Here is a 24,212-nt window from a genome sequence, read left to right as displayed (position 1 = left end):
CAGAACTGCTCTTCCAGCCTATGGGCTGGATATTGCCTTCAGCCCCCGGTGCTAGTTGCATGGAGTGTTTGGGGCCTCTGTCTCCATGTAAATGCAAATCTTACGACTCACCCACATTGCAGCCTTCAGCACGGAATCCCCTCCTAAGGCAGAAAAGAATTGTCTGACTGCTCCATCTGTGGTTCTTCCCCCTGCCCTCACACACAGTGCAGTGTTATGTCTTCAACTGGCTCTTTGCACCATAGGTGAATTTAATTCAGATATTAATATACAAGTATCTTCCCTCCGATATCCTGGACATGACCTCAGGAGAGTTACTCTGCTTTTACCCCAGTATATCTGAGAACAGAATTTGGCTTCCTGGAACTCTATAATTTGTGTGTAATTTCCCCAGGACACATGCAGTGCTGGCACACCCTTCTGTTCCCCTACCTATCCTAGATTCAGAGGTGGTTATGGTCATGTAGGACTATTCTGATCCAGTTCTAGATAGTCTGGCCTCCTGTGTAGAGACCCTTACCCAGTGATCTCTGCATCCAGCCCATAGAGATGTTTGTAAAACAAATGATCTAGAAGCTAGTGGTCTCTCATAACTTATCCAGTTGTTTTCATTTCTAAACAGTTTCTTTTGCTGTTCTTTTTGAACTCCCATATTCCAGTAAATGAAACTTAAACATTGGAAGTCAAGGATTTCTGAGCCGAGTGTGTATTTTTCAACAGGAATATATTGTTTTAATATCCACTAACTGTGAAGCTTGCTAATCATTTCTATTCTTGCAATGTGTTTTCTCCCTTGCTTTGCAGATTATCTAGAAATGCGCTGAGTGATCAAAGCATCGAAAGGCTGCTAATATCCCTACCACTTTTGCACAGTCTGAAGCTACTGAGGTAAAATTTGGGGCCATTGTTTTGATGGATGTCATGAAATATTCATTTTGAAAGCTGTAATGCTGCGGCATGTCCTACCAGCATTAATAAATCATCGCGTCTTTCTTCATTAACATAGGGAAAGGCAAACCAAGTCCAGAAATACTCAGAAACGCACTCACCCCAATTCCGCTCCTATTTCCACACCCAAACACAAACTAAACCTCTTTTAAGATACTGAGATGATTGGATGCCACTCTTGGTTTCTAGCTGCCACCAGATCCCCAAATCCTGAAATGCTACAAGAAAGACGGTTCTCATGCATTTACATCAGGAAGCAAAAATGATGGAGGTTCCACACTTATTTTTTTCATGATTTCCAGCCCGATGATTGCGGACTCAGGCCAGGTTTACACTAAGCCTTGGCTGATATAGCTATGCTGGCAGAACCCCCTAGTGCAGGGGTTCTCAGACCAACTTTTTTGGTGGCCGAAGAGTGTGGCCACCAACCCTCGCTGGTGGCCGCTCTGAACATTTTTCCAACCCCGAGCCCCACCACTCCGGGCTGAAGCCCAGAGCCGGAGCCCAGGGCCTAGAGCCGAAAGCCTCTGAGGACACACACTGGTCCCATGTGTCTGCAGAGGTGCTGTCCAGAACCCGCCGGAGGCTGTGTGGTGCAGGCTGCTGATCCCCTGCTGGCAGTGCCAGCAAACACCGAGGCAGCCAGGAGCAACACCTGGGCGCTGCAGGGAGGGGGCGCTGCTCCCCCACCCCATCTCCACCCAGGAGGCTGTTGTGACTGCAGAAAAATCCCCTGGCATTTGAGAAACGCTGCCCAAGTGTAGACACAATGAAAGCTGTCAGAAGAAGTTCTTCCTCCAGCATAACTACACCACCTCCCCGAATGATATTAGCTGAGCTGACAGAAGCACTTTTCTGTCGGCAGACTTGTGTTGGGATTTTTGTCGGGATAGTAGTGACCGTTTTGGGGGTGCAGGGTTTTGGGTTTTTTTCCCCATGCTCCAGCAAAACTCTGTTGCATAGACTGGGCCTCATAAGTTTTGGCTTGATCCAAAGCCCATTCGTGTCACTGGGAGTCTTGCCATTGGCTTTGCATCAGGCTCCTGGGTGCTTATCCAAAAAGCACACAAACTTTGAACCTTTATGGGTTAGCCGACCACGAAATGGCTAAGAGAAGAATCAAGGTCTAGGAGGTCCTGAATTCTGACCCAAGCTTGGACATTGACTTGCCGTATAGCACTGGAGATCAGACACTTAGAAGTCACTTTCCAAGCGTGTAGGTGGGCATATCTGCAACTCGTTTGCACACAGAGCTGCTGCAGTTGTGTAGATATAAATGGCCACTTATCCATCTAATGGATCGCTTGCACGTGTAGCTACCTGATCTGCACACATGAAAATGGATTTGCGGGTGCAATAAAAAAAAATCACGCATGCAAACTAGCGGTATGTCTACACTACCTGCTGGATTGGCGGGCAGCAATCAATCCAGCGGGGATCGATTTTATCGTGTCTAGTCTAGACATGATAAATCGACCCCTGAGCCCTCTCCCATTGACTCCTGTACTCCAGCTCGGCAAGAGGCGCAGGCAGAGTCGACGGGTGAGCGGCAGCAGTTGACTCACCGTGGTGAAGACACCGCAGTGAGTAGATCTAAGTACGTCGACTTCAGCTACGTTATTCACGTAGCTAAGGTTGCGTAACTTAGATCGATCTCCCCCAGTGTAGACCAGGGCTAGGGAGCTGATTCACCACCGTGTTACTCCAGCTTTACATCAGTGAAGTTACAGCAGTATAATGGAGCTGATGCAGTGGAAAGTCTAGTTGTTCAAAGGCAAGCACAGTGTCGTACCTGCAGTTTTGGAAACCAGGCCCTCTCGTGTCTGTGTCTGTGTCTGAGTTTGTGGAAGTGACCGTCCAGTCCTACGTGAATGGAACCAACCTTCCTTGAAGATGAAGACTGATTCATTTTTTTTCCCTCCAGTATTAGGAATAACAAGTTTTCACCAAATTGCACTCTCTTATTGGCCAACTCTCTCAACCTGTGTGAGCGAATCAGAGAAGTAGAAGTCAGGTGAGGAACTGAGACCTCCTATTTCCCCAAAAACTCAGCCATCATTGAATTCCAACCAATGGAATTGAGTGCCTTGCCCTTTTCGAAGAATGTGGCTGTGGATGCAATGACTATTTTTGCTTGTGTTTGCTACAGGTCAAGTGAAAATGCTTTTTTGCATTTAGCGGGGAGGATAGAAAGCCAAGAAACATCCTGCAGGTCGGGCCTTACATTATTTATTTATGTTTGCTTCTAAAATGTTACCATTTGTTGAAATAATGTAATCCTTACTGATATTTTTAACGTCAGGAATAAGAATTATTCTCACTCCTTGCATGGGCAGCACCATGTATCTGTGCATGTCGTGCAAAAGTCCAGGATCCAGTCTCATGAGAAGAAAGGTGTATTTCTGGAACACCTTGTAATCTATCAGTTGGAGCAGGAGGCTAGTAGTCAGGACTCCTGGGTTCTATCTGCAGCTCTGCAAGTGACTCATGTGACCTTGGACAAGTCATTAGTAGCCAATTTTTCAAAAGTGGCCTCTCATTCTGGGTTCTCAGCTTGAAGAACCCTTGTGTGTGATGTTCAAAAGTGCCCTTAACTCCTGCTGAAATTAATTGGAGCAGGAGGTTCTTAGTACCTCTGAAAGTCAGGCTCAAGGTGTCTGAAAATGAGCACCCAAAAACCAGTGACCATCTTTGAAAATGTGGGTATTACGTCTCGGTAGCTGTTTCCCTGCCTGAAAGATGGGGATAATCATTACAGAGGTGTTGAGGCTTAATGAATATTTGCAAAGATCTTTAAAATCAATGGGAGGGCAACAGAGTCTCGTTCATTAATGCAGGCGTTGCCCTTAGACTGCTGTACAAGCAAGCGACTGGGAATCTGTAGCTTTCAGTGTGGAGGCTAAGGCAGTGCGAGGCAGTTTCTCGGGATCTATTTCAAATGCTGTTTCTATCTCCCTCGTCTGTCTTCAAACAGGCTAACTGACTGCAGCATCGGGCAGAACGAGGTTGAGGAACTCTGCCGAATCCTTGAACAATGTGGTCATCTTGCGGAACTGGAGTAAGTGGGCTTTGACTTTCCACTGTGGCCTTGAAAGGAAGGTGAACGGAGCCAGTGAGGGAAAGCTGGGTGGATAGAGATACGTGTCTTCATACACATGAGCTCTGTAGGCTCACTCTGTCTGTATATCCAGTATCTAACAGCATATAAACAAAGAGGGAAGTGAAAGGAACCCATGATACCTACTGAGGGGAGTTGATCTGTTAGAGAAGAGGTGCCTCCCCCGGTAAGAGTCCATTATGTAACAGAGTCACGGCGGGTCACAACCTAACTGCATGTGTGTGTGGCTGCCAGCAGAAGCTGGCCATTTGGGTTCTAGGTCTGTCGTTGGCGTTGCAGGAGGCGGGTAAGTGTAACGAGCTAGCAAACAGTCAGTAGCAAGTGTGGGATGCGATGTCCTCAAAAACGACACTTCGCGTGAGGATTTATTTTCCAAAGCGACTGCTGGAGTCTGCCGCGTGTGGAAACATCTGAGTGTGCGCATGAGTTTATTACTGGTGAAGGGTGCTGGGGCAGCCAGCCAGGAGACAGAACTCCTCAATATATTCTCAGAACAGGAATAGCACAGGCAGAAGCCGTGCGAGCTTTCCCTGCGCTGCCTCCTCTGTGGCCTAACCCAGACCCGGAGGGACCACTCACCTGGTCCCACCCATGCTCCCTCCATCTGTGGGGATCTGTGGAGCTCCCTGGTACACGGAGTCCCCAGGAGACAGCTTGATCCCACCAATTGGAACAAGGGGTTTCCACTCTGCTCTGGACTAATGTGCATCACTTAGAGCCTGACCCACTGCTCCTTGAAGTCACTGGGCGTCCTGCCATTGACTTCACTGGGCTTTGGATCCGGCCCTTACGGCCCAATCCTGTGAGGTGCTCAGCACCCTAAACATCTACCGCAATCAATGGGGCTGAGTTATTGGATCAGACCCCAATTGGTAAAAGGACTTGAATAGTTTTGTTATCCCGGGGCTCTCCCTGTGAGGTTTATGAGGTAGTTTTCTATGACAGCGTGTGTGTATAAAATCCCTTTGCTTTCCAATGCTCCAGTTGCCCAGGAGAACTGTAAACAAACTCAGCCTTTATTTGTTCAGCTGCATATGGCTAGCCAATGGCTACAGTTCTTGGCCCCTTCAATCGAGAATATACCATGAAATGCACCAAAGAAGGTGCAGCGTCGGACTTAGGATGGAGGCAGCTAGGCCTAGTGATTAGTGGGGGCTGGGGGAAAGGGCGGCAGGTCCCCACACTAGCCAGGGTTCAGAACCAGAAGGTCAGAAGCCAAGATCATGAACCACAAGTCAGACACCAGGAATCAGGCCGAATGAGGAAACCAGGTGGTCAGGATCAGGGGACACAAGCAGGTAGCACTGGATGAGGAGCCCAAAGCAGGATGGAGCCCAGTTGTAGGGACAACATCCAACCCTGTTCCTTCTTCTGCCTTAAATAGAGGAAGCAACCAATCAGGATCTCCGGTGTTGCCCCAGTCAGGCCCAGGGTGGAGTCTCCTATGTGAGCTGGGCCTCAAGGAGTCCCAGTCGCCAGTGGGTGGAGGGTTGGAGCAGGATGACCCCGAGCCACTCTGCGAGCCCGGGTTTAAAACCCACAGTTCATAACACATCTGGGTTCGGTTCCCTGCTCTGCCCCAGACTCCCTGTGTGACCTTGGGCCTCTCTGTGCTTCGGTTCCCCATCAGTACAATGGAGCTAACAGGACTGTCCTGCCTCACAGGGGTGCTGTGTGGAGAGAGATGTTAAAGATTGTGAAGTGCTTTGAGAACTATTGATATAAAGGGCTGTAGAACTAGGTAATATTATTGTTTGTAAATCGGCAGCTTGCTTTATGCATTGTAAGAAATACTTTCCACCATGTCAGCCTTTAGATTAATACACTGAACAAACTCCTCGAGCTTTTGTTGAAGACAATCTGTGCTGTGTAATGTGTCAAGAGGGTACCAGATTATTCTGCTCCATTAGCCAGAGACCTGGGTGACAGGACGGGAACTTCCTAGTAGATAATCCAAGTAATCGATTTTGTGGAACACTCACGTTCAAGTTTCCACCACGTGGTGCTGGGCAGGGCATTGGCCCGCGATGTTTGGCTGTGCAGTACCTGGGAACCTCGGCAAGGGAGGAGCGCTCTGGCTTGAATTTCACATGTGAATTTGGTTGGTTGTTTTTCACCTTGTTCTCTTCCCTTGCAGTCTCTCTGGGAATCAGCTCGGCAACGAAGGGCTGAGATGCCTCTTGGATCGCTTGCTCCAAGTGCACGTTTCCCGCTTGCTGAAGTAAGAAAGCGCCCTGGGAACCTGGGGACTCGCGCGGAGCACTGGTACCTGCTCTCGAGCTCGTCACCAAAAGCAGCAGAAGACAGGAGGGGCCTAGTGCGGAGGCATTCACCTCTTAAAAAATAGCAGCACGTGTGGGACTAGTGGCCACCCTTGTTGTCCTGGCTCATTGGAGAAGCCAAGGATTCAATGGGCTGTGGGTATTGGACTGCCCCCAGGGACTGTTCCTGGCGGTCCCTCCAGGTCAGGAGCGAGTCATGTGGACTCTGATCAAAAACCCAGTGAAATCAATGGGAGTCTCTCCACTGGCTTCAGTGGGAGTCGGATCAGGCCCTCGGTAGGGCTGTATTGTGAAGCTTTTATTATTAGTTATGGTAGTGCCTCGGGTCAGCCAAGTACGGGGGCCCCTTGTGCTAGATAGGCACTGTGCCGACGCAGAGCAGGAGACGGTCCTTGCCCCGAGGAGCTTAAATAGACAAGACAGACAAGGGGAAAGGTGGAACAGCAGCATGAGCAATGGGATGGCAGCAAATGTTAGTCAGCCATATCAGGGTAGATCCACAAGTCTGGGCGGGTTACTTAGAAGGGGATGTGTGAAGTGGACAGAAAAGGGAAGGGAATTGGGAGCGAGGGTGAGCGGAAGAAGGCAGGAGAAAAGAGGGTAAGAGGGACACGTGTGGAGTGAAAGTGATGGGAAGAGACACTGAGAGGAGGGAAGGGGAAGGGTTGGAGCAAACAGCCAATCTGCGCAGGGCAGAGAAAGTCCACAAAACAGGAGGAAGTTCTGTGAATGTCCAGAGATCGCAGTTTGACTGCAGCTGCCCCTGCGGGCTGGAGTCTCCGCCTGGCACCCGAGCTGTGCCCGTTCCGCAGATAAACAGAGAGCTCCAGTCTCCACCGGTTCATTCAGCAGATTTCTGCAGTGGGGCGAGTCTCTCGGCGAGAGCTGATATTTTAGTGACACTTCCCAGCAGGAAGTCCCATCTCCTAACATGGCTTGAGATGGTGGGGATGCTGCCCAACACGTGAATGCATGCGAAAGGCATGAGACTGTCACTGAAGTGCAGTTAGGCCAGTGCCGTGAAGGAGGGACTTTGCCATAATATCTTAGGCATAATCGGCGGTACACACAAGCATTGAAGGTGATACAGACCCTTTAGTCTCTCACAGATTTGAAAACTCTGAGTGTCTCTTTGCAAATATTCATTCTCCTCAAATGGCAGCACGAGACTCTTCAGCTGTGTCTACACAGCAAAGAAAAATCCCCGCCGGTCCATGCCAGTTGACTCGGGCTGCATAGACTTCCCGGCTTGGGCTAGAGGCTGAGATCTAGGACCCTGCCAGGTGGGAGGCTCCCAGAGCTTGGGCTCCAGCCCGAGCCTGGACGTCTACAGAGCAATGAAACAGCCCCACAGCCCAAATCCCCGCAAACCCAAGTTGGCTGGCACAGGGCAGCCATGGGTAGCTGGTTGTTGTATAGCCATGGTCTTACGCTGACCGCACCAAATTGCATCAAAATGTAACAGTAGCTGTAACTGAGATTTCTAATACTACATGAATCATCATGTTCTATCGTTGTAGCCTCAGCCATAACAAAATATCTCAGGATGGAGTTCTGCATCTAATTAACACCCTCGCCACATGCAGAAATGTAACAGAAGTTCAAGTCAGGTATGGTTTCTTGTCATTCATTCTTTTCTCTCACTTAATTATCCTAAAGTTTATATATTGACTGTAAGGGTCGAATTATCAGCCAACGTAACTTTTTGTGTGCAGGCACCCATTCCTACAAAATGTAAATTTGTGCATGCAAATGAATATTTGGATATGCAAATGAGGAAGTTAGCTGTGCCATTACCTTATTCTGTTGGTGCAAGTCCCTTCTTATATATGCAAATCTGGGCATTGTGTGTGCAAATATAGATGCAGGCAGGCCCTCTCAGAGGTCCAGAGAGGCCTGGGCCACTTCCAGCTTTTGAGGCCTCTTTCAACATGCCCTTGATCCAGCACCAGCCACTGGTAGTGGTTTGGTTATATAATCCGCTGATCTGAGAGGACGCGGTCTCATCTTGTGCCATCAGAGCCGATACGTTTTTATTAATATTTATGAACATTTCTAACTCTTTAATATGACAAAATCTATATCCGTTAATAAAAAAAATATGTCTTTTACCAAAGCATATCTTTTATTTGCTTAAATTTGCAGCTCTAAGCTGAGAGAGTGTGTCACATTTTGGTCCGATAGGGATGTGCATTAAAACAAGTCGTGAAATTTATCAAATGCCAAAAAATTAACGAGTGTCTAAATTTGAGGCCCCCTTTGAGCTTGAGGCCCAGGCCAAATGGTCCTTCTCCCCCGGATGCATGTACATTTTCTGATGGGCACTAGCCTGCCTCCGCTCTCTGAAAATTCAGCTCCGAATTTTCAAAAGACCTACATTTTAGAATTCTCTAAATTCTGTGTGACGTTGCCAAAAATAATCCTTGATTTACTGAATTTGGGTTCTTTGTTTAATCTCTTTCATGCCTGACAAAAGTATAGTCCACGGGCAATATCGATTCTGCTCAATGTTAAAATCTGCTAAGCAGGTTCTTGCTTTATTGTTTAGTTGCTGTTTAGTTTTCATTTTAGAGGCTTTGAACCCAGTGAATCCCTAGGACAGTTGCATGCAAACACATGCTAAATGCAAACACATATCAGGTACACAATTGCAGGCATATTTTGCACAGGCAGTTGTGCACCTAAACTAAAAGTCTGGCCCCTTGGAGACGTGTCCAAAGCGCAGTGTATCCTAAACTCATGTGGTCTTGTCTGTGCAGTTTGTGCTCCAAGGCAACATCACTCATCAAGTTCACAAGAGAAGATGAACCAAGGAAGATTTTGAGGTAATTGTATGAGTATTTTGTGTGTGTTTCAATCTCCTTTAAAAAGTTAGAGTCTTCCCCTCTTTAGAGAGAAGAATGAAAAACATCTCTCTGCCTTCTAGATCCTAAGGAATTGCATAATATAATATCTGTAGCAAATGGCATATTCATCGATTCCAAGGCTGGAAGGAAGCATTATGGACATCTAGTCTGACTTCCTGTATAAAACAAGCCACGGAACTTCCCCCAAATAATTCTTAGAGCAGAGCTTTTAGAAGAACATGCTATCTAGTTTGAACAATTGTCAGTGATGGAGAATCCACCATGACCCTTGGAAAATTAAAAATCATTAAAAATTTATGCTTTATTTCCAGCCTGAATTTGTCTAGTTTCAACTTCCAGCCATTGGATCATGCTACACCTTTCTCTGCTACACTGAAGAGCCCATTTTTAAATATTTGTTTCCCATGTAGATACTTATAGACTGTAATCAAGTCACCCCTTAACCTTCTCTTTGATAAGCTAAATAGATTGAGCTCCTGGAGTCTATCAATATACGGCATGTTTTCTAATCCTTTAATCATTCTCATGGCTCTTCTCTGAGCCCTCTCCAATTTATGAACATCCTTCTTGAACTGTGGACCCCAGAACTGGACACTGTATTCCCGCAGTGGTCACACCAGTGCCAAATAAACTCTCTACTCCTACTTGAGATTCCCTTGTTTATGCATCCCAGGATCGCATTAGCTCTTTGGCCACATCATCACACTGGGAGCTCATGTTCAGCTAATTAGTCACCAGGACACCCAAACTTCTTTAGTCACTGCTTCCCAGAATGGAGTCCCCCGGCCTGTAAGTGTTGCCTAGGTTTTTTCCTAGATGGATACATTTACATTTAGCCATTTTAAGATGCAGATTGTTTGCTTGCGCACAGTTTACCAAGTGACCCAAATCTCTCTGAATCAGTGACCTGTCCTCTCTGTTTACCACTCTCCCAATTTTTGTGGCATCTGCAAACTTTATCAGTGATGATTTTATGTTTTCTTCTAAGTCATTGATAGAAATGTTACATAGTGTAGGATCAAGAACCAATACCTGCAGGACCCCACTGGAAACACACTCACTCAATGACGATTCCCCATTTACAGTTGCATTTTGAGAACTGTCAGTTAGCCAGTTTTTAATCCATTTAATGTGTGCCATGTTCATTTTATACTGTTCTAGTTTTTTTATCAAAATGTCATACAGTATCAATTCAAACACCTTACAGAAGTCTATATTATGTCAACACTATTACCTTTATCAGCCAAACTTGTAATCTCATCAAAAAAAAATCAAGTTAGTTTGACAGGATCTATTTTCCATAAACCATGTTGATTTGCATTAATTACATTTCCCTCCTTTAATTCTTTATTAATCGAGTCCCATATCAGCTGCTCTATTATCTTGCCTGGGATTGATGTCAGGCCTGTAATTACCCTGGTCATCCCATTTATCCTTTTAAAAAATTGGTCCATCAGGTATTTCCTCCTGGTTTCCTTGCAATAATAGTCCCTTCATATGAGAAAGAGAAAATCTACACACACTCCCTGTGTAGCTCTGATATCTTGTAATCCTTTATCCCACCAGTCTCTGCTAAATGTACCTGGATCCCTTGTTCATCTCTTAACTCTTAATCATCAGTAGTTATCCATCCCTGTGCTTCAGTTACAGAAGAGTATTTTGTGGAAGGTAGAGTGAAAGAACCCTCATAATAGGCTGCATCATAGGATAGCACCGAAGAAACTTAAGATTTTACCAAAAATCTTTTTCGCAGCATTTTAGTACTTAGATATTGTCTGTCCCTCCTCTTTTCTCAAAAGATGCGGCGATGCCTGCCATTTCTGGATCAAAGGGATTAATGACTGAGAAGGAACTAATACAATTTTCTCCCCCGTTCTTTTAGACTAACGGAGTGCAACTTTCAACCAGAACACCTGCCAAAGCTGTTCTCTCTACTGCAAAAGTGCACCAACCTGACGGAGTACATGTGAGTTAGATACTGCGGAGAATCTGGCATAGACTGAACTTTGCTTAACAATATTTTGTTAAAACAATGAGGAGTCCTTGTGGCACCTTAGAGACTAACACATTTATTTGGGTCTAAGCTTTCGTGGGCTAGAACCCACTTCATCAGATGCATGGGAGTGGAAAATACAGGAGCAGGTATAAATACATGAAAAGATTGGAGTTGCCTTCCCAAGTGTGAGGTCAGTCTAACGAGACAATTCAATTAATAGCAGGATACCAAGGGAGGAAAAATCACTTTTGTATTGGTAATGAGAGTGGCCCATTTCAAATAGTTGACAAGAAGGTGTGAGTAACAGTAGGGGGAAATTAGTATGGGGAAAATTAGGTTTAGGTTTTGTAATGACCCAACCACTCCCAGTTTTTATTCAGGCCTAATCTGATGGTGTCCAGTTTGCAACTTAATTCCAGTTTTGCAGTTTCACATTGAAGCCTGTTTTTCAAGTTTTTTTGTTGAAGAATTGCCACTTTTAGGTCTGAAATCTTTCTTCACAATGATCTATGATTCTAGATCAACAAACAACAACATGACAACCAGGGCGGTGGAAGATCTATTGCAGGCAGTGAGGAAAAGTCTGGGAACGCTGAGAATAAGGTACAGAGTGGTTCTAGTGCTCTGTGAGTCAAACCCACTTTGGTTCTGATAAGCTAGGATCCAGTTCTGCTGAAAATAACATCTAGGTATGGAAGGCAGAGAGGCTGGGATTTAGTTGCTGTCTGAGTCAGCAGTGATTGAACGTTTGTCTGCACACGGAAGATATCGTGAGATAAGCGAGGCTGTGAATTTAAAGCACAGTAGTTGTTCTACTGTGGAATAGTTATTCTGGGCTATTTCCCTCTGTAGACAAACCCTTCGTGTCCAGCATGGCACAAGGGGGCGCTGTACCATTATTTTTAGATACATGTAAAACCGTTACCGTAATCACTTGTGATCATTAAAGAACCCCTGGTACTTTTCGTAAGAGCACAGATGCTAACCCCCAGTGCCTGGGAAAAAATTCCTACAGGATAATTAAGCTGTGTCTGGCCAAACCATCCCTAACACAGTGTTGTTGTAGCCATATTGGTCCCAGGATATCAGAAAGACAAGGTGGGGGAGGTGATATCTTTTATTGGACCAGCTTCTGTTGGTGAAAGAGACAAGCTTTGGAGTTTACACAGAGCTCTTCTTCAGGGCTGGGAATGGTACTCAGGGGTGTCACAGCTCAACTTAAGGTGGAACAGATTGCTTAGCATAAATAACTAACGCATATCTCAAGGGACCATTCGAGGTGACGTGACCTGTTAAACACCTCTCCAGTCATAGCGGGAAAGGGGGAAAGAACCTGTCCCTGCAACATTTCATTTGAATAATTCATTCTTTACTTCCTGTCCCAAACTCTTTTACGTGGTTCCTGTTGCCATCTTCTACCCTGTGGTGGCGAGTAAGGACTTGCGCCATATCCTGTCTTCTCATTACAGCTGGTGGGAAAACCTGAGAAATATTGGGGGCAAAAAGAGAAAAAAATGAGGTTCTCATCCTCTTGTTTCCAGTTTGTACCGTGCTTCCTCCCCCGAGGTAGCCCCTCTGTGTACGGTGAGCTGAGAACCCAGGGCTGTACAGACACACATGGGGACGTAGCATCGAGATGGGAGTAGTTTAGATAAACGATGCTTATGAAATAAAGCAAAGCTGCCTGTGTTTTGCGTTGCAGCATTGAAGAGCAATGGGTGCGGAATGAAAGTATCGCTAGCCTTCTGCAGATGGCTGTCCGCCCCCACGGGAATGTTACGGAGATCACGTAAGTGGAGCCTGGGCAGCTGCTTGTCACAGATCCAGGGCCTGTAATCCCCCCTCAACAGTCCAGGAAAGACACCTGCTCTCCAGGCTTCTGACTTCCCAGCTGTCACCTCTCTTGGGTGGGGACATCTCTCCCTTCTACCCAGGCTATTTCCAGGCTGCCCAGATCCCTGGTTATACTGTGAACTCACCAGCAGAGTCAGGCCGCCTGAGCAGGCCTGCTTGCTTTCTCTGCAGAAACGAATAACAATAGTGTAACAGCCTTCAGTTAAGCTACAGCTCTTCTTATGCAAGTTAATGTATTTGTACGGTAAAAGCATGTCCAAGAGAACATATTGAAACAAGAAAAGAACCTGCATGCCTGCTAATAAGCTTAACAGAGACCACCCCAGCTCCAGCATGGGCTCTGGCAGATGTTTAGTCCTTCAAACCCCACCTGGATGTCTCTTCCAGAGTCATAAATTCATAATAGCCTTAGCTCATAACAGCCTAGGACACTCAGGACAAGTTTAGTCCATCCAGGGGTCTCTGAAGTTCCTAACATTTCCATTAGTCACGTCTCTAGAAAAGTTGCGTACAAGCCTACAGGAACACATAGACAATTGCATTTTTATACAATGGACCCCACAAACTCAATTCAGTAAGATTTAACTGAATTCCATAAGGTTTCTCCGGGATCTTTCAGGAAATTGCCATCTGTCACACTGCTGTTTTCAATTCCTTTTCTAAAAATAAAAGCCTGTGTTTGGAAACCAGCCTTGGACGAACGCTGTCAAGTCCTTAGGCATATAGATGGTTTCCATTCATTCAACAAGTAAACTCTGATTGCCTGCACTCTTCTGCTTTGTCCAGGGGTGAAAGTAATACTAAATTCTTACTGGTAAGGGGGCCTGGCTCCGGGCCGCTGGAAGGGGTGGGGCCTCGGGCGGAAGGGGCGGGGCTGGGGATCAGCCTCCCCTGTGCTGCCCGGGGCTCCAGCAGTGATTTAAAAGGTCCCAGGGCTCCGGCTGCCGCCGCAGTAACAGCAGCTGGGAGGCCTGGGCCCTTTTAAATCGCTGGCCCCGGGGTAGCTGCCCCTTTTGCCCCCCTCCCCCGCCATCGGCGGACCGGGAGGGGCAAAAGGGGCAATGATGTTAAAGCACTGCCGCAACAGCGCTTTAACATCAGCTGCGTATGGGCCAGTATCGGCTTCTTACCGGTACGCCGTACCAGCCCACCTTCACCCCTGGCTCTGTCCCAGCTTGTGGAAAGGAACCTTTGCTACAGGGCATTTGGAACAGTTTGTTTCGTGCATCCAGCAAGGTCTGGGTCTGTGGTGTATTGTCATCTCCATCTTCTCCTAGGATATCGAAAGACAAAGGTCTCCTTCGAGTGGGCGTGGGGTTCCCCCGTCGGATGGAGAAGATGGAGTCTGTGGTTAGCAGGTGAGGAGGTGCTTTCCATTGCGGGTTGCTCCCCCTGACTGACCATCCAATAAAAGAACTCACTAGCATTCCCATTGTACCCTGAATAAGTAGAAGCCTCGAATACATTAAGACTCAGGCCAGCTTGACACTTTCTTTTGCAAGGGTGTGCATGGAAGGGATAGTGCAAGGAACTTTCATGCTCTGGCCAGGCAAGTCAGCCCTTGTGCCTGGGAAAATGAAGGGACTTCCAGCTACGGGAACCCAGAGGTGGGGAAGGGCCATTTCCCCCCCCCCCCCCGACTCTACACCAGACTTTGGAGTGGGCAAGGCACATCAAGGAGGAGCTTGGGTTTGTGCAGCTCCTGTCTGCTCCCAAGCCCAGCCATATAGCACAGAAAGGCCATTGGGATGCTGCAGGCTGCAAGGCCCTGTGTACGCATGAGCTGGGTTGATTGTCATTGACGTTAATCGGTCATGTTTGTGCATGTCTGCACCCTGCAGGTTGAATCAGTACGGCCTGGAAGCGAAGCACGTTCACTTTCTCCAGAAATGCACGCAGCTTCAGGAACTGAGGTGAGCTCTCAAAGCGGTGTAGCAATTTATCTGAAACTGGGACTGGGGAATTGGAAAATCATGTAGAGAAGCAATGGTAGTCAATAGTCAGTTCTCCCCTGATATATGCTCCCTGTCCAACCTCACTGAAGCCAACGGGAGCTCCAGGGCGTGAACTTCGGGGCAGAATTTAGCCCTAAGTGACCCCAGCGAAGGAGGTGACACAACAGAAGGCCTGTCTCTAACTGCCAGCCATTTCCTGGTTGGCTCTTTGGGCGAGGAGTAGCTCTTTAGTGGTTGGGGCTTGAAATATCTTGACTGAGCTGTCTCGTGCAAGAAAACCTGGGGTGGTCAAACCTAGAGAGACTTAGGATATAGCTGAGCTGAGCTATTTGATGAACCCAAGCTCCTCCCTCTGTCTGTGTTACGCTGGAGGCCAGACTAGATGATCTGACGGTGCCCTCTGGCTTTAAAAGTCCATGAACTATGAAAGCTTGGGGAACAGAGCCTGGGAATGCAGGGATCATATGGCCTGGCATCACAATGCGATTATGTTGCTATAACAACAAGGGGGCAAATGTGGCTTATTCCGTATCCCTTGAAGTGCTTCTTAATGGACTGGTGATCTGGATGTGGGTCAGAATCCAGGCTGCCCTTGATCAGTTAACTCACGCAGAGCAACTGCAAGCGTCCCGCTGTGCCAAGGCAGTGGTGGGTTGTTCAGAGGTTTGTGTGTCACTGAGAGGATGTGCTTTTTCATCTTTGCAGCTGGTCTCATCTTGATCTCAACAATGCTGAAGAGGCGATGCTAGCCAGCGCGCTTCTGACTCTTCCAACGCTGAGGAAGTTTGAGTACGTAATTATCTAAAAAGCTTGTTACTGTTGAATGTTCACCTGGATACCTTTCTGCTTCGTGAACTATGGCTCATTCCAAACAGATACCCTTACTGCCCTCACTCGCCCTTTCCCCAGCCCACCACCCCCAGGAAACTCTCTCCTTCTGATGCAATCTGTGTCGCCGGCTAAATCCAAACCTGTATTTTCACGATTTTTCTAAGCTTTGGGAGCAGCCTGGATCAAAGCTCTTTTCTGAAGTGCAGAAGAGTTCAGACCTGAAGCAGCATCACAACTCCATAGCTGCCCCGTGACTTTGTAACGGACCAAACCGCAGCCCCATTGGGTGGGAAAATTGGAATTCGGACGTGAACATTGCAACTTTTGCATGTTAACATGGCATATGTTCTAGAATGTTCTTCTGTGAATTGTTGGAAAGGGACACTTGAGCATTTAGCCATGGTGCAAGACTTCAGAGAAATTATCACTTCCTGCCCCCTTTCTTTAAGTAAAAACATATAAAGACAGAGGGCCTGATTCTCATGTACACTGTGGCCATTTTATCCTCCTCCAGTCATGTAAAGGAAGCTTAAGGGTGTAAATATAACCTATTCTCACTTTAAGGCCCCTTTATACTCCCAGAGTGGTGTCAAGTGGCCGTAGCTAAATGAGAATCAGGCCCATAGACTGTATCTTTGCACAATACAGTCTTTTGGGACTCATTCTCTGTGGTTGTTGGCAAAACCTGCAGAGAGTCCGAATCGGCACAGATCAGCACCCAACATTTTGGACTCTCCAGTTCTCTTGAATCTGTAAAATGGGGCTGGAAATCACAAAACCATACTCTTCTCATGTGTTTTGGCTCCTCGTGCCAAAAGCTTAGCCCTGAGGGGTCCTTACTTTTAGGCAGACCCCTAGTTCTGAAAAGATTCAAGATTAACAGGGGGAGAAACAAGTACAGAGCTGTCGTGTTTGGGTATAAATCCAAGATCCCATGCCCATGTATGGTTTTTAAAGACCCTTTGGCATTTTTTGCAAAAGTATGAGTACCAGCCCTGGGACCCTGGCCATTTACTAATTACATTGTGGTGATCTGATTTCCCCTCTATGGTTCTAAGCATTTTAGTATGTGGGTACCAATTGGTGTTAACACTTCCCAACTTCCCGGTTGTGTTTTATGCTGATAAAAAGCTTCTGCATTCCACCCCAGAAGCAGCTGCCCATCAGTGGTGAGGGAAGTGATTACTATATCACCTGTCTTGTTGGACTGCTTGAATGTAAGTCATTCTCATTCGGTGCTGTTACTGGTTTTTCAGGCTGACGTCCAGCAGTGTTACGCCAAGCGGAATGGGACACCTGGTTGCAGGGTTGCAGCAATGCCATGCTATTGAAGAACTTAAGTAAGTTTATTGTCCTGGTGCTATGTAGACCTTGTTAGGCCAGTCTATATTTTATGATTAAACTGCAGTTACTTACAAGCTGTGTGTCACGGATGAGTGTGTAACGACACAGATGGCTGGTAGACATCAGCTGGGGGAGAAGTATGAATTCCTTAGTATTTGCAACTAAGGATGGGCAGACCAGGATTAGTAATGTGAGATTAGGGCAGGGAGAGCAGGGTTCTGTGTACAAGCCAAGGGCTTTGGGATCCTCAGTACCACTGCAGTATACGTGCACACCCATGTCCCGCTGCAGAAAGGCAGTGATTTCAGGAACCACATTGCAGTGTTAGAAGATAGACCACATCCAGGAAGGTAGCACCTTCTAGTGGCAGCAGATGGCATTTACAGAAGCACTTTTACGCCTTGCTTTACAACCACCCACGGTACACCTCCGACGTCTCTTGTTTTGGGGTGCCAGCAATAGCAAGGCACCCAGGCCACGAGCTAGCACTAGACCAAGACAGAATGGTGCTGAGAAATGCCAAGAGAAGAACTGAGTTTTTGGTTCTGCGACTGAGCTGAAAAAATCCAGAAAAAAATTGTTTCTGGTCAAACAAAACATCTTAGTCAGACAAAAAACAAAAAACTAATTAGTCAGTTTTTTTGGGAGGTGGGTGGGGTGTTTTTATCCTTTTTTGGTTTTGTTTTTTTTAATTTCTAAACGAAACATTCTTTTGAAATGAAAAGTCAGACTGTTTCCTTTTGAAAAAGTAGAAATGAAAAGTTTTGACTTTTTCTGGCTAAAACTCTTTGCTGAATTTGACCCAAATTCATAAATAGTTCAGTCGACCCAAAACCACATTTTTTGAGGAATAAACTATTGCAAAGAATTTTGCTCAGCTCTAGTCATGAGTGTTGCAACCTAAAGATCGTAAAATAAATTATTTTATCATTCATATCACTGTGGAGGCATCACCCTTAGAAAACAGCATCCTTGCCCCAAAGATCTTAGAGGCGAAAAGTAGCAGAATTATTAGTGTCTTGAGCCTGCTTATTTTATGTGGTTCTTATAAAGAACCCTGAAAAATCAACATCTTTTATAATGAGAGCAGGTAAAGGAAAATCAAAAGAATTTCTAAAACATTTTAATTCCGATGGTTTTTAGAAGGACTGACTTATTTTAGTTTCCTAATTTTCCACAGATCTTTGTTTTATTTTTTTGTATTCATTTTTCTACATTTAATACACGGATTTTCTGACATCCATGTCACACAATCAGACATAAAACCCGGTGTTGTGACCATCAGTGAAACAGCAGGATGTGCAATTTAAAAGAAGATGTTTTAGCAATTATTGGAAATCTCACTGGGTTTTTTTAAATTGTATTGTTATTAACGTATGTTAACTTTCCATACAGGTATTAATAAATCTTATTTATAACTTGTATTTGTTTCCTGCAAAAGAGACCTGGTTGTGATTGGCCAGCCTTTAATCATTATCAGTGTATTTTGTTCATATTCCCAAAATAGTAACCACCTGTTACAAAAGCTATGTGACCCCTGATATAAGGATGTCTGTTATTTTTCCATGATCAAATTTTTATTTGCTTTAAAAACTGGTAATATCCTCAAATGAACATTTTCATTTTGGGGAGGGGGTGGGAATCCCACCCTGGGACTAAGCCATCCAGTCAAAATTGGGAATGCAAAAAACAGAACAACCTGTTGAAGAGCAGTAAACTTTCCCATCATAAATTTCCATTGAGAAATGAATGTATTGGCGGGTGGGGGGATCTCAAAACGCTTTCACAATATCTTTGGTTTTGAAGCAAAAATGAAGAATTCTTACGTCTGAAACATTTCTACCCATCTCTGTTAATAATGACCCTGCAATTCTTAGCCTTTGTAATTGCTTGAGGTCTCAGAGAGGCAGCTCTTCCTTTCTCCAGGTCTCCTGGGGATGATTTTGGCTGAAGGGAATGAAGAACTTGTCTCTCATGCTGTGTGTGTGTTTTATGCACCTTTGGCCTCATCCCAGGCCAATGGAAGTCAATGGCAAAACTCCCATTGACTTCAGTGGGGTAGGGTGTTTGAAACACCAGAAAAGAGTATTTCCCATTGCAGTCTCCTCAGCAGCCCCACATTGTGCAGGATACAGAGCTGCAAAACATTTACACGACAGTTAAGGGGCTTCCCTTTCCTAAGCATGTGGGATCAACATAACGACACGGCTGCCATAGTGAGTTCTGACGCTAGCCTCCGTCAACCTCCCATTGCGTCGACAGCTCCTCCCTAGCAAATTGGTCACAATCTGTGAACTATCCACTTAGATCTGTGCACACTCATTCCTGTGTCCATTTGCCTCTTAGCCTCGGCTCCCTGGGACTTGATGACACGGCCATTCTCATGCTGGTGCCAGGACTTCACAAAATGCCTTTGCTGAAAAGACTCCTGTAAGTATGTCTGTGCAGGCCTTCATGTACTGTAGCGTTAGTGGGGCCATACAGACACTAGCGAGAGAAGGAAATTTTGTGATTCATTCCCTGAGCTTCCCACAGAGATGCCCAGCTTAGCTACTGCGTAGTCTCTGGAGAGCAGATTTAGCCCTAAGGAATCTGCGCACGTTCTATGCACTGTGCTAGAATCAAGAAGGAAAATTTCCATCATGAGTATGTCTGACCTCCTTGTAGACAGGCCTCCTATCATAGCAGCAAGGCAAGCTGGGCCTGTGTACGTGGCACTGGTTGGGGTCTCAGGAGATGGAGGTTCATTTTTCCAGCACTGCCACACACCCTGTGTGACCTTGAGGAGGCCTGTGCCTCAGTTTCACCTCTATGTAATAGGGGCAATAACCCCCTCCCTACTTCACAGGTTTGTTTCGAGGATAAGTTTGTGAATGTCTGAGTCACTCGGGTACTGCAGTCTGAATCCTTCCGGTGCTGTCAAACATTGCTTTGGTCCTAACCAAGATTCTGCCACAAGTCTATCCTGGGATAATGCAGTGAGGGGGTCAGATAAATTCTAACATAAAGAGATCACTATCTTAGCAAAAAGGTGCTGCACTGTTTTACAATTCTGCAGTGACGCTATCAGCAGCGGCAGTATTTGTGACATTATTCTGCTGTTTTTGGTAGTCCCTACTTTTATTGACTAAGTAACGGTGAAGTAGCATTTAAAAAAATATTTAAAATTAGAAGTGTCCATCCTCCTCTTTGCAACAAATACACTGAGAAGAGGAAACATTCAGGGGCAGATTTGCAAAGCTGAGCACAACAGAGGCACCCGTAAAAATTCACATGCACCCAGTGAGCCCACAAAAACTCCTGTGTAAGTCCAGTTAAGAGGCAAACATGTAGCCAAGATCATAATGTCCTGCTTTGCGGGAGCACAGAGGGGTCTTTCACTTGCACAGCCATCAGAATCTCCAGTAGTGATAGCGTTAGTTACGTTACAGGAGACCACAGAGTTGATCATTTCACTATTAAGTATACTGTTCAGTGGTTATTCTGGATACATGCAGCTGTTTCAGAGGTTGATGGTAGCATATTTTTTCAAGCAGGGCGATGCATTGCATAGATTTATTTTTTCTTTTTGAATTCCAACACCAGTGCACCACTTTCATTCCATTTGTGTCTCTGTTCTTGAAGCTTTAAGTGGGACTCAGATGGCCCATAGGCCTTCTGCTGGCCCTCTGCACAGAGGTGAAATTCATCCTCTATCCATAAAGCCATGCCACCGGATAACAGTCTGATGTGTGGTATTTTGTGAATATTCTTTCCAGCTTGAACAATAACAATATTGGTAGTGAAGGCTGCTCCCACCTGGCCGAAGCTCTGAAGAATGCTCCTCATATGGAAGAAATCAAGTGGGTTCCTCCTTTCTTGTAATCTCTCTGCCAGTGATGGGGATGGATTATAGAGCTCCAGCCAGGGGGTGTTCTGAGGTGCAGTTATATGAAAGAAGCAAGTTTTACGGGGATTGCTAATGCTCAAGTTTCTGGGCTACTTGAATTAGAGATGGGATCAAACCAAAACTTCAGGTGCACAATCTGAGCGAGTTTTGGTCTGATCCGAGCTGAGCAGCTGGCACATGTAACAGCATATAATGGGTTCAACCGTAACTCCATGTTTGAACGCCCGCTGTCAAAATTTGGATCAGGAGCTGTGTGTTGTAGCTGTCTCTGAGAACGGGTCCCAGTGCTCCCAAGATTTGGAAATGTTTGAATCTAGATCCAGTTTCAGGCCCTTTTTCTTTTGTTAGTTTTCTTCATTGCAACCAAGCCCTGTCTCTTCTCTAACACAAGCCACAGTGAAAACAAACCCCTTTTTGACTTTTGAAGTTCATTCAGCTGTGAATAGTGAAGCAATTTTGGTTCCCTCCAACAGATCAGGGCTGTTAAACAAGACATTGTGCTCAGTGGGAAACTCATTATTTTCTTTCATAATGTGGCTTTTTTTCCCCTCTTTAAAGTTTAAGCCATAACAAGATTGAACATGCTGGTCTGGAAAAAATAGCCATGCTCCTGCCGGAAATGCAAAATCTAAAGAGAGTCGAGTGAGTCGCTTTATATTTCGGGTTGAATAATGGGATTTTTTTAGAGTTAGAGCCAAGGTTGGGGGGAATATTCATGTCTGATTTTATTTGACCTGCATAGAAGTTACTGGGAAGGCTCCCATATTGACTGCAATTGGCTTTGTGACTGAAGGTTGCTGCCATGTCCTGGCCGGGCAGTAATCTCAATGCAATTTGTAGTGGACAAGTGTCTGCATAGCAAAAAGCAGCACAAGTCTCTCCCGTTATTGGAGACCTGGAAGCCAACGGTTGAATATGCCACAGGGAGTGAATGCCCTGGTGTGTTGGCCTGATAGGATAGTTGTACACTTCCCTAGCCCATGCATTACCTGTTCTGTAGCTAGATGGAGGGTTTTAGCTTCTAGGACTTTCAAAGCAGCACGTCCCATCACCGCTACATTTATTTCCTAACATAGTGGGGAGGGGGGACGGAGAAATTTCTCTTCCTGGCCAGTTTCAGCTGGTAAGAAAAGTCACCCCAAATCTTAGGCCATGAAGGGGACACCCACTGAGAGAAAAAGCAGCCATGCCAGTGCTCTGATGGTCTAACCTAATGCACTAGAAGCCGTTCTCTTCCAAACTATTTGATGGAGAGACCTGTGTGTCTCTTGACAAGCTTTGGATTGGCATCTCCGGGCCTGCTTCAGTGGTAGCTCGTTATTGCGATGCCCTGTGCTCCCTGTCACGCCACTCAGCCATGAAACAATCTGCAGCGAAAGCGCCATTCATGCCATGGCTTAATTTGTATCTGGTATATCCTGGCTCCTTTCAGCCATTGACAGACTCTGCCTGTTTCCATGTGTATTTTAGCCTGTCGTCGAACAACATTGGCCCAGCTGGAGGGGAGATGCTCGCGGAGGCTCTGGCTCGCTGCAGGCATGTCGAGGAGTTACTGTGAGTCCCACATTCACACTGGCTGGTACAAAGTTCGGAGGCTTCTCGTCTGGTCTCCCCAGGGGAATCAGTGGGCTGCACAAGTACAGACACTATTCATGGAGTAGAGCCCAAGCCTGTGCCTTGTACAGAATAACAGCTGGGATTTCAGAAACACGGGGCCTAGAGTGTGCCACGCATCTGCCCGGTGTGTGTGTTATCTATGAAATAGATATGAAAGCTGTATAATTAGTACTAAATTAAAAATGGAGGTTGGGGCTGATTTGAGACTTTGTTAGCCGAGGACCATGGCTGAATTTATTACCGTTCATCTAACTCCCTATTAGTTTGCAGAAGAGAAGTGTCAATATCCTATGAAATAATAAAAATCTTTAACCAGAGTGGGGGAAATTATTTCTGTTGCAGTTAAAATGTATAACCCACCCAGTTAGCCGCCAGATGATAGGATATTGGACTAGGCCCATGCATCAAAGAATATAATTACAGCATAAGGCCCCAGTTGTACAGTGCAGTCAGCTCACTCAACAGGATGCCACATGAGTGCTGGTGGCATAACACACCTGGGTTGCATCCCCATAAGTGGTTAGTGCACACCGAGGAAAGCAGCCTACTACTACTGGGAGCTGATGGAGTTTCTCCTTCAGCTCAAGTAGCAGAAGGCTGTTCTGTATTGCTGAAGATCCTGACTGAGTTCCTACCCTGTGGTCTGGATTGAAGGAATGGGGCCTAATCTCTATGGCGATAAAGGGGAAATAACAAGTATTTGAATGATTTAATTAACCTACTGGTTGTCTGAGTTAGTAGTAATCGCAGCGGTATCAGGAAGTATAACCACAGGGTAATTACACCATGCTTTAATTGACTATTTAATGACTGGATTATGAAGCATAACTATTATTTCTTTCTGTAAGTATATTCAGTCTCCAAAGGGTTAAGTAAGGACATTTATGTTCTACCCTCAGCATGTGCAGCTCCTCTTAACATTAATAGGAGACGCCCAGACATGAGTTGGAGTGAGGAATTAGGTCGGTTAGTTCATCATAAATAATGTTTCATATTGTTTTCAGATTAGCCAGGAACCATGTCGGAGACAAGACGGCAGCGAGACTCTCCCTCTCTCTGCCTAGCATGTGCCACTTGAAGATCCTTCAGTAAGTGCTTGCTTCCACTTCTTTACTCACATTCCAAGAGGCAGGACACCCTGGAAATCCTGGGACTGATAAAAAAAAAGACTGAAAATGGAAGCAGGAGAACAATGAATTGGTTCCATGGTTAAACAAATCTAAAATGCATGAAGTGAACAAAGACTTGCCAAGACCAGGTTTCATTACCTACCTGCTTCCAATGCTTCCTAACATAGTTTGACTGCTATTTATTGCCATGTGTCTTTACGGTAGTGTCATCCCATCATAAAATCTTTTCCTCATTCCCACTAAGCTCTTGGCCTCGGTAAATACTTGTGGCAATCAGATTAGTTAGGAAATGAATAAAAAACTTCCTTTAATCAGTTCCGAATATGTTACATATTAATGCTGTTGGGTGTCCTCTTGCTCTCATATGACGAGAGGGTAAAT

General features: G+C 45.7%; 1 protein-coding gene across 2 annotated transcripts in view; it reads left to right on the top strand.

The window, feature by feature from the left end:
* Positions 1-24,212, top strand: part of NLRC5 (NLR family CARD domain containing 5) — a 78,728-nt gene that overhangs the window by 46,571 nt on the left and 7,945 nt on the right. For both annotated transcript variants that reach the window (XM_039503660.1, XM_039503659.1), the window contains 19 exons: positions 805-888; positions 2,873-2,962; positions 3,098-3,160; positions 3,923-4,006; positions 6,204-6,287; positions 7,869-7,958; positions 9,108-9,173; positions 11,098-11,181; positions 11,731-11,814; positions 12,914-13,000; positions 14,343-14,423; positions 14,907-14,978; positions 15,726-15,809; positions 17,108-17,191; positions 19,542-19,625; positions 20,954-21,037; positions 21,643-21,726; positions 22,555-22,638; positions 23,706-23,789. In XM_039503660.1, the coding sequence (XP_039359594.1) occupies positions 805-888; positions 2,873-2,962; positions 3,098-3,160; positions 3,923-4,006; positions 6,204-6,287; positions 7,869-7,958; positions 9,108-9,173; positions 11,098-11,181; positions 11,731-11,814; positions 12,914-13,000; positions 14,343-14,423; positions 14,907-14,978; positions 15,726-15,809; positions 17,108-17,191; positions 19,542-19,625; positions 20,954-21,037; positions 21,643-21,726; positions 22,555-22,638; positions 23,706-23,789 (1,557 nt within the window). The remainder of the gene's footprint in view (positions 1-804; positions 889-2,872; positions 2,963-3,097; positions 3,161-3,922; positions 4,007-6,203; positions 6,288-7,868; positions 7,959-9,107; positions 9,174-11,097; positions 11,182-11,730; positions 11,815-12,913; positions 13,001-14,342; positions 14,424-14,906; positions 14,979-15,725; positions 15,810-17,107; positions 17,192-19,541; positions 19,626-20,953; positions 21,038-21,642; positions 21,727-22,554; positions 22,639-23,705; positions 23,790-24,212) is intronic.

The sequence above is a fragment of the Mauremys reevesii genome, linkage group 16 (genome assembly GCF_016161935.1).
Source record: "Mauremys reevesii isolate NIE-2019 linkage group 16, ASM1616193v1, whole genome shotgun sequence".
Lineage (NCBI taxonomy): Eukaryota > Metazoa > Chordata > Testudines > Geoemydidae > Mauremys > Mauremys reevesii.
This window is presented reverse-complemented; position numbering and strand designations above follow the sequence as displayed.